This window comes from Engraulis encrasicolus, chromosome 21, assembly GCF_034702125.1.
Source record: "Engraulis encrasicolus isolate BLACKSEA-1 chromosome 21, IST_EnEncr_1.0, whole genome shotgun sequence".
Lineage (NCBI taxonomy): Eukaryota > Metazoa > Chordata > Actinopteri > Clupeiformes > Engraulidae > Engraulis > Engraulis encrasicolus.
This window is the reverse complement of record NC_085877.1, coordinates 51,730,757-51,740,756: the sequence shown is the minus strand read 5'-3', so window position 1 is coordinate 51,740,756 and position 10,000 is coordinate 51,730,757. Positions and strand designations below refer to the sequence as shown.

The 10,000-nt window shown below is 50.5% G+C and overlaps 1 protein-coding gene across 1 annotated transcript in view; it reads right to left on the bottom strand.

Annotated features, from left to right (window-relative positions):
- Window positions 1-10,000, bottom strand: part of sec24d (SEC24 homolog D, COPII coat complex component) — a 73,458-nt gene that overhangs the window by 49,194 nt on the left and 14,264 nt on the right. Inside the window, exons 3-4 of the mRNA XM_063186960.1 lie at window positions 8,517-8,598; window positions 1,771-1,925 (exon numbers count right to left, since the gene is read on the bottom strand). Coding sequence (XP_063043030.1) covers window positions 1,771-1,925; window positions 8,517-8,598 — 237 coding nt within the window. The remainder of the gene's footprint in view (window positions 1-1,770; window positions 1,926-8,516; window positions 8,599-10,000) is intronic.

Below are 10,000 nucleotides of genomic sequence, written 5' to 3'. Positions count from 1 at the left end.
TAGAGTAGTGTAGTGTGGTGCATGTTGGGTAATGTAGTGTAATATAGTGTAATGCTGTGTAGAGTAGTGTAGTGTGGTGCATGTTGGGTAATGTAGTGTAACATAGTGTAATATAGTGTAATGTTGTGTAGTGTAATGTAGTGTAATATAGTGTAGTGTAGAGTAGTGTAGTGTAGTGTTGTGTAGTGTAGTGTAGTGTAATGTAGTGTAGTATAGTGTAGTGTAGTGTAGTGTAGTGTGGTGCATGTTGGGTAATGTAGTGTAACATAGTGTAATATAGTGTAATGTTGTGTACCACAGCCGATGTGCATAGTGTAGTGTAGTGTAGCTGAACCTGGCCAAGACAGAGCTCTTGGTGATCCCAGCTAAAGAGTCGCTCAGTCACAACATCAGGGACTGCAGATGGAAATTAGCTATATAGCTATAATCTGGCACAAGCCATCTTTTTAATTCTGTAATCAATGTGTATTGTGCATGGTCCCTGTTGAACTAAACTAAATAAACTAAACTAAACATCAACCTCAAGAAAGGCTCCATCGTGACGTGACCCCAAACGAAGTCGCCAAAAACCTCGGCGTCATGATTGATGATGAGCTGTCATGCTCCAACTACATCAACTCAGTCACCCGGACCTGTCGATTCCAGATGTCCAACGCGCGGAATATCAGACCTGTGCTGACACAATATTCTACACAACGACTGGTCCAGGCCACGGTCCTGTCCCGCGTTGACTACTGCAACTCACTCATGACAGGTCTACCTGCTTGTGCACTAAAACCTCTACAGATGATCCAGAATGCGGCGGCACGCTTGATATTCAATCAACCCAAAAGGACCCATGTTACTCCTCTGTTTATTGAGTTACACTGGCTACCGATTGCCGCCCGGATCAAGCACAAGGCTTTGACCCTTGCCTACAAAACCATCGCAGGAATGGCCCCAGCTTATCTGAAGGACCTACTAACGCCTTATGTTACTGGAAGAGAACTGCGCTCATCCAGCACAAGCCGTCTGGCTCTGCCATCCAGTCGCTCTAGGTACTCCCAGTCAAGACTGTTCTCCGTTGTTGTACCCAAGTGGTGGAACGCTCTCCCAGAGGCAGCAAGACTAAGCACATCTCTTGCAGCCTTCAAGAAACAAGTAAAGACATTCCTCTTTCGAGAGGAGCTACTAAACTAATGCTTGAGCTGGCCTAGCCCCAGGGCAGACTCTTGACATGATGTTTAGCTTATTTTTGTTTAGTCTAGTTTTAGTTTAGTTTGAGTGTGTGTGTGTGTGCTGTGTGTGTACTCTTAAAAAAAAATAAAAAAAATAAACCTAACCCCTCTTTGCAACTGCACTTGTTCTGTATATTTCCTGTGCACTTTGTATTTGCTTGTGATGTTGGCTTGATTATGTCCTCTTTTGGAAGTCGCTTTGGTTATAAAGCGTCTGCCAAATGCAATGTAATGTAATGTAATGTGTAGTGTAGTGTAATATAGTGTAGTGTAATGTAGTGTAGTGTAGTGTACCATAGTGTAATGTAGTGTAGTGTTGTGTAGTGTAATGTAATGTAGTGTGGTGTAGCGTGTAGTGTAGTGTTGTGTAGTGTAGTGTAGTGTAGTGTAGTGTAGTGTAGTGTAGTGTAGTGTAGTGTAGTGTAGTGCATGCTGGGTAGTGTAGTGTAGTGGTGCATGCTGGGTAGTGTAGTTCATAGCCATACCATAGCCGATGTGCATAGTGTAGTGTAGTGTAGTGGTGCATGCTGGGTAGTGTAGTTCATAGCCATACCATAGCCGATGTGCATTGCACTCATCTGGTTGGCCAACTGCTGGGTAGGGGGCGGGCTCTGAGGGGGTGGAGTCTGGTAGGACGCCTGAGGGGGCTGACCAATCACTGGAGGCGGCTGGCCATAAGGGGAGGGGCCTCCTGGAGGGGGCGGGAACCTGTGCAGAGAAACAACCAATCAGGAGTGAGTTGCTGAGTAGAGCTTTACATGATCCCTTTAAAGTAAGTCAGTAAACATCACTTTAATCACTAAATATCATTTTAATCAGTAAATATCACTTTAATCACTAAATATCACTTTAATCAGTAAATATCACTTTAACCAGTAAATATCACTTGTACAAAGTTGTACATGATCACTTTACGCCATTGATGCATATAACACCTGCAACAAAATCGCCTGCTGAATGCCAAAGCGACTTTTGGGTGTTGTCAGCCTATAATATTCTAGGTAAATATCTCAGCCTCCGAACAGCATAAAAACTAATAGATTGCATTTGAAAGCTAAGACTCTCATGTTGCTCAGTTGCTCACTCTCAGTTCTAACACAACAAAATGTTGAATAAAAACATCTCAAATCTCATGAGCCTGAATACAATACTGAGTCCATGCGGTCCATTAGTTTAAATGATTCGCTTTTTTCAGAAAGTGCACTTTTCACAAGGTCTTCGGCTGCGAGCGAACAGCAACGTTCATATTTAGTAGAAGAGCCGCACTCTCTGGAGTAGTTCCTGTTTAGTACTCTCGGGAGTAGTTCCTGTTTAGTACTCTCGGGAGTAGTTCCTGTTTAGTACTCTCGGGAGTAGTTCCTGTTTAGTACTCTCGGGAGTAGTTCCTGTTTAGCACTCTCGGGAGTAGTTCCTGTTTAGTACTCTCGGGAGTAGTTCCTGTTTAGTACTCTCGGGAGTAGTTCCTGTTTAGTACTCTCGGGAGTAGTTCCTGTTTAGCACTCTCGGGAGTAGTTCCTGTTTAGTACTCTCGGGAGTAGTTCCTGTTTAGTACTCTCGGGAGTAGTTCATCTGTCATTCTACCCCAGGGGTGGGGAACCTTTTTCATTCGAAGGGCCACCGAGTGCCGCATTATGAACACAAATCAGGATTTCCCCCTCCACTTTAGGCCTTTATTGAAGGCAGCCACCTTTAAAACAGATCACACAGTCTATAGGTCCCCTGAATATAACTTACTTGTATTGCAAATGTATTTTCTGAGATTCCTCTATGAATATTTCATATTTCATGTGAAACTGCATAACATTAAAATCATATTGGGGGCCGGATTTAACGGACTCAAGGGCTGCAAATGACCCTCGAGACATAGGTTCCCCACCCCTGCTGCCCTCGAGACATAGATTCCCCACCCCTGGCCCTCGAGACATAGGTTCCCCACCCCTGGCCCTCGAGACATAGGTTCCCCACCCCTGGCCCTCGAGACATAGGTTCCCCACCCCTGGCCCTTGAGACATAGGTTCCCCACCCCTGGCCCTTGAGACATAGGTTCCCCACCCCTGGCCCTCGAGACATAGGTTCCCCACCCCTGGCCCTCGAGACATAGGTTCCCCACCCCTGGCCCTCGAGACATAGGTTCCCCACCCCTGGCCCTCGAGACATAGGCTCCCCACCCCTGGCCCTCGAGACATAGGCTCCCCACCCCTGGCCCTCGAGACATAGGCTCCCCACCCCTGGCCCTCGAGACATAGGTTCCCCACCCCTGGCCCTCGAGACATAGGTTCCCCACCCCTGGCCCTCGAGACATAGGATCCCCACCCCTGGCCCTCGAGACATAGGTTCCCCACCCCTGGCCCTCGAGACATAGGTTCCCCACCCCTGGCCCTCGAGACATAGGTTCCCCACCCCTGGCCCTCCAGACAGAGGTTCCCCACCCCTGGCCCTCGAGACATAGGTTCCCCACCCCTGGCCCTCCAGACATAGGTTCCCCACCCCTGGCCCTCCAGACATAGGTTCCCCACCCCTGGCCCTCCAGACATAGGATCCCCACCCCTGGCCCTCGAGACATAGGTTCCCCACCCCTGGCCCTCGAGACATAGGTTCCCCACCCCTGGCCCTCGAGACATAGGTTCCCCACCCCTGGCCCTCCAGACATAGGTTCCCCACCCCTGGCCCTCGAGACATAGGTTCCCCACCCCTGGCCCTCGAGACATAGGTTCCCCACCCCTGGCCCTCGAGACATAGGTTCCCCACCCCTGGCCCTCGAGACATAGGTTCCCCACCCCTGGCCCTCGAGACATAGGTTCCCCACCCCTGGCCCTGGAGACATAGGTTCCCCACCCCTGGCCCTCGAGACATAGGTTCCCCACCCCTGGCCCTCGAGACATAAGTTCCCCTCCCCTGGCCCTGGAGACATAGGTTCCCCACCCCTGGCCCTCGAGACATAGGTTCCCCACCCCTGGCCCTCGAGACATAAGTTCCCCTCCCCTGGCCCTGGAGACATAGGTTCCCCACCCCTGGCCCTCCAGACATAGGTTCCCCACCCCTGGCCCTCGAGACATAGGTTCCCCACCCCTGGCCCTCGAGACATAGGTTCCCCACCCCTGGCCCTCGAGACATAGGTTCCCCACCCCTGGCCCTCGAGACATAGGTTCCCCACCCCTGGCCCTCGAGACATAGGTTCCCCACCCCTGGCCCTCCAGACATAGGATCCCCAACCCTGGCCCTCGAGACATAGGTTCCCCACCCCTGGCCCTCGAGACATAGGTTCCCCACCCCTGGCCCTCGAGACATAGGTTCCCCACCCCTGGCCCTCCAGACATAGGTTCCCCACCCCTGGCCCTCGAGACATAGGTTCCCCACCCCTGGCCCTCCAGACATAGGTTCCCCACCCCTGGCCCTCCAGACATAGGTTCCCCACCCCTGGCCCTCCAGACATAGGTTCCCCACCCCTGGCCCTCGAGACATAGGTTCCCCACCCCTGCAGCCCTCGAGACATAGCTTCCCCACCCCTGGCCCTGGAGACATAGGTTCCCCACCCCTGGCCCTCGAGACATAGGATCCCCACCCCTGGCCCTCGAGACATAGGATCCCCACCCCTGGCCCTGGAGACATAGGTTCCCCACCCCTGGCCCTCGAGACATAGGTTCCCCACCCCTGGCCCTCGAGACATAGGTTCCCCACCCCTGGCCCTCGAGACATAGGTTCCCCACCCCTGGCCCTCGAGACATAGGTTCCCCACCCCTGGCCCTCGAGACATAGGTTCCCCACCCCTGGCCCTCGAGACATAGGTTCCCCACCCCTGGCCCTCGAGACATAGGTTCCCCACCCCTGGCCCTCCAGACATAGGTTCCCCACCCCTGGCCCTCCAGACATAGGTTCCCCACCCCTGGCCCTCCAGACATAGGTTCCAAACCCCTGGCCCTCCAGACATAGGTTCCCCACACCTGGCCCTCGAGACATAGGTTCCCCACCCCTGCGGCCCTCGAGACATAGGTTCCCCACCCCTGGACCTTGAGACATAGGTTCCCCACCCCTGGTCCTCGACCCCTGGTCCTCGAGACATAGGTTCCCCACCCCTGGCCCTCCAGAAATTGGTTCCCCACCCCTGGCCCTCGAGACATAGGTTCCCCACCCCTGGCCCTCGAGACATAGGTTACCCACCCCTGGCCCTCGAGACATAGGTTCCCCACCCCTGGCCCTCGAGACATAGGTTCCCCACCCCTGGCCCTCGAGACATAGGTTCCCCACCCCTGGCCCTCGAGACATAAGTTCCCCACCCCTGGCCCTCGAGACATAGGTTCCCCACCCCTGGCCCTCGAGACATAGGTTCCCCACCCCTGGCCCTCGAGACATAGGTTCCCCACCCCTGGCCCTCGACACATAGGTTCCCCACCCCTGGCCCTCGAGACATAGGTTCCCCACCCCTGGCCCTCGAGACATAGGTTCCCCACCCCTGGCCCTCCAGACATAGGTTCCCCACCCCTGGCCCTCGAGACATAGGTTCCCCACCCCTGGCCCTCGAGACATAGGTTCCCCACCCCTGGCCCTCGAGACATAGGTTCCCCACCCCTGGCCCTCCAGACATAGGTTCCCCACCCCTGGCCCTCGAGACATAGGTTCCCCACCCCTGGCCCTGGAGACATAGGTTCCCCACCCCTGGCCCTCGAGACATAGGTTCCCCACCCCTGGCCCTTGAGACATAGGTTCCCCACCCCTGGCCCTCGAGACATAGGTCCCCCACATTGACAGTAAATAGAATGGACGCCAAATCAACACTATTTGCCATTCAACGCTTTGAAGCCAGATTTGGGAACATTCCAACTTACATTCCACCTTAGCAACGCCAAACGCAGGTGCTGATTGGACAACAACAAGACTTCTAACGGTCAATCAAACCATGTTCTGATGCTCATTGGTCAATTTAACTTTTAATATCTCTCTAAAATAAAACATCACCACAAAAAATCACCACCCTGGTAAGTTGGAGAGCAAGGGGCCCTACTAGTTGAGCGAAAAATGATCCCCCTGGAGTGGCATTTAAGGGAGATACAGGGTTTTATGTCTCTCATAGGAATGAATGGGATTTGGCCATTTTTTGGTCTTTTTGGGTCCAACCTTGGCTCCAACTTGGCTTCAACAATGAAATAGAATTTTGGCCTCCATTCTATTTACTCTCAATGGTCCCCCACCCCTGGCCCTTGAGACATAGGTTCCCCACCCCTGGCCCTCCAGACATAGGTTCCCCACCCCTGGCCCTCCAGACATAGGTTCCCCACCCCTGGCCCTCCAGACATAGGTTCCCCACCCCTGGCCCTCGAGACATAGGTTCCCCACCCCTGGCCCTCGAGACATAGGTTCCCCACCCCTGTCCCTGGAGACATAGGTTCCCCACCCCTGGCCTTTGAGACATAGGTTCCCCACCCCTGGCCCTGGAGACATAGGTTCCCCACCCCTGGCCCTTGAGACATAGGTTCCCCACCCCTGGCCCTCGAGACATAGGTTCCCCACCCCTGGCCCTCGAGACATAGGTTCCCCACCCCTGGCCTTTGAGACATAGGTTCCCCACCCCTGGCCTTTGAGACATAGGTTCCCCACCCCTGGCCCTGGAGACATAGGTTCCCCACCCCTGCGGCCCTCGAGACATAGGTTCCCCACCCCTGCAGCCCTCGAGACATAGGTTCCTCACCCCTCGAGACATAGGTTCCTCACCCCTTGAGACATAGGTTCCCCACCCCTGCTGCCCTCGAGACATAGGTTCCCCACCCCTGGCCCTCGAGACATAGGTTCCCCACCCCTGGCCCTCGAGACATAGGTTCCCCACCCCTGGCCCTCGAGACATAGGTTCCCCACCCCTGGCCCTCGAGACATAGGTTCCCCACCCCTGGCCCTCGAGACATAGGTTCCCCACCCCTGGCCCTCGAGACATAGGTTCCCCACCCCTGGCCCTCCAGACATAGGTTCCCCACCCCTGGCCCTCGAGACATAGGTTCCCCACCCCTGGCCCTCGAGACATAGGTTCCCCACCCCTGGCCCTCGAGACATAGGTTCCCCACCCCTGTTCTAACCCATTGGAATAAAATATAAGAACTACACCCGAAATTGTGGCTTTTCAACTAAATTTAAATGATTAGACTTAGACTTAGACTTATGTTTATTGATCCCAAAAGGGGAACTTAGGTAACGTCTGATTAGCAACGTCCATTACATTTCACTTAGCTGACGCTTTCATTTGTCCAAAGCGACTTACAACTATTATTTTTCAGGGTATTAGTTACAGTCCCTGGAGCGATGTGGGGTGAGGTGCCTCACTCAAGGGCACTTCAGCCATGGATGGAGGTGTAGGGAGAGGTCGGGGGGGGATTTGAACCAGCAACTCCTAGATTGAAAGACCAACTCTCTAACCACTAGGCCACAGCTGCCCCCTCACGTAAACAAGGCCACAGCTGCCCCCACTAGGCCACAGCTGCCCCCCAACGTAAAAGTCCTTTAAACTTACAATTCCTGAAGAAGGTACTGAAGCACCAAAACACTGTCAGCAGTAGATTAAAGTGTAAAGGGCCGTGTGCAAATGAAATATGTGTGTGTGTGTGTGCGTGTGTGTGTGTATGTGTGTGTGTGTGTGTGTGTGAAATGAAAATGAAACAATAGCCCATATACTGAACGACTGCAACGTTTACAAAGGGCTTTACACCGCTAGGCATGACAGACTGGTTGACTTGGTTTCAGATAGTATTAAAGAAACGTTAGGGGAGTCCATAGACATGTATAAACACAGTGTAGTGCAAATCCACTGGTTTAATACTGAAAACATCAATGTGGACATGAATACCGGTAACTTTCCAAATAGCCCTGACATAACCATCATTAATGACGAAAATAGAACTGTAACACTTATAGAAATAGGATGCTCTTTTGACCTGTATATGGACATATGTTTTAACTCTAAAATGTTGAAATATCAGCCAATACTCGATACCATTGTGGGCCTTGGGTACCAATGCAGATTAGTTGTTTTAGTATTTGGGAGCCTTGGGCATGTACGCAAACTTGTCTTAACAGGACTGCAACTGTCTGGACTGCGCAAAACAACAGCAAAGAGGCAAAATACTGTTCCATCTCTGCCATCATAGGCAGTTTGTCCATTTGGGGACGGAGATGCCATATTTATCCATAAATATTGGACTGAATAACAACATGATCATATCTATGCAACTCTGTGATTTCTGATTTCCATCAGTATTTGGGTCTGTATAACTTTTAACTTTGTGCAGCGATCCAAATAAAAGTACTAAACTGTGTTACCTGTGTGATTGAGCTCCATTCTGCTGAGCTGCAGCTCCGTACTGAGACACTGGAGGAGGAGACACCGGAGCCTTGGCAACACCTGAACACACACACACACACACACACACACACACACGCACACGCACACGCACACGCACACGCACACGCACACGCACACACACACACACACACGCGCACACACACGCACGCGCACACACACACACACACACACACACACACACACACACACACACACACACACACACACACACACACGCACACGCGCGCACACGCGCGCACACACACACGCACGCACGCACGCACACACGCACGCACGATCCATCATTTACAATAAATACAATGTATAGATATAAGCAAAGCACAAGTAGATGGTGTTCCCAGGTGAAAGTGGTTCAATTTAGTACAATAAAAGCATGACTGAAGTGTACTTAGCATGTTCAATTTAGTACAATAAAAGCACGACTGAAGTGTACTTAGCATGTTAAAAGTGCACTCATAATTTTTGTGCTAAGAAAAAGTATGTTTACAATATGCTTATTTAAAGTGTACTTAAAATTAGATGTAAATAAGTTGCTCTCAAAGAAAGTACACTTAGCCAAGCATACTTAAAGTGGACTTGGAAGATGTTTGACTAAAGTGTATTTAGAGGAATATACTAATAGTGTTCTAATAGTGAACTTACTAAAAGTGTATTTTTTAATAACATAATGCAATTGCAGTTTTTTTTAAGTCTTCGAAATGTGATTTTCTATAGTGCGCTTTAAAGTAAATCGCTTTAACATATTGGAAGTATACTTTTTCTAAGTGCACCATGATTGTACTTCACCCAAATATATTCAAAGTGTGCTTACACAAAGTGCATTTACCCATCATGCACCATTATGCATGTCCGATCATGCAATGCAGTTTTTGGAGCTAAATTTCTCAAACAGAAAGTCATTTATGTCTAAGAAATATCTTAATATTACTCATTGTTATTATATTCTGCGTTTATTGCGTTTATTGTGTATTGGGTTTTTTATTTTATTTTAACCCCTTAAAGGGGTATGCCACTATTTTGGGGCTTAATACAGTTAAAATTGTTGGCCAGGGTTTATAAAGGTGGTAAAGTGTCTTATTTTTCATGTAAGGCGTTGTCTTGCTTTAAGACAAGTTAAAAGAGGGAGCATGTCGCTAAGCTAGTGAAAGTCAATGCATCCGTGTAGCATGCTACATGCTACAGTGATCCATTGACTTTCACTAGCTTAGCTACATACTCCCTCTTTTAACTTGTCTTAAAGCAAGACAACAGCTTAGATGAAAAATAAAATACTTTACCACCTTTATAAACCCCAGCCAACCATTTTAACTGTATTAAGCCTCAAAATAGTGGCATACCCCTTTAAGACACGGCATTATTAATTAGCTGTTACCAGAATGGCAATGACCAAGTCGTAATGTATTACTAAAGGCCCCGTGCACTGTCATAGTAGTGTAGTACT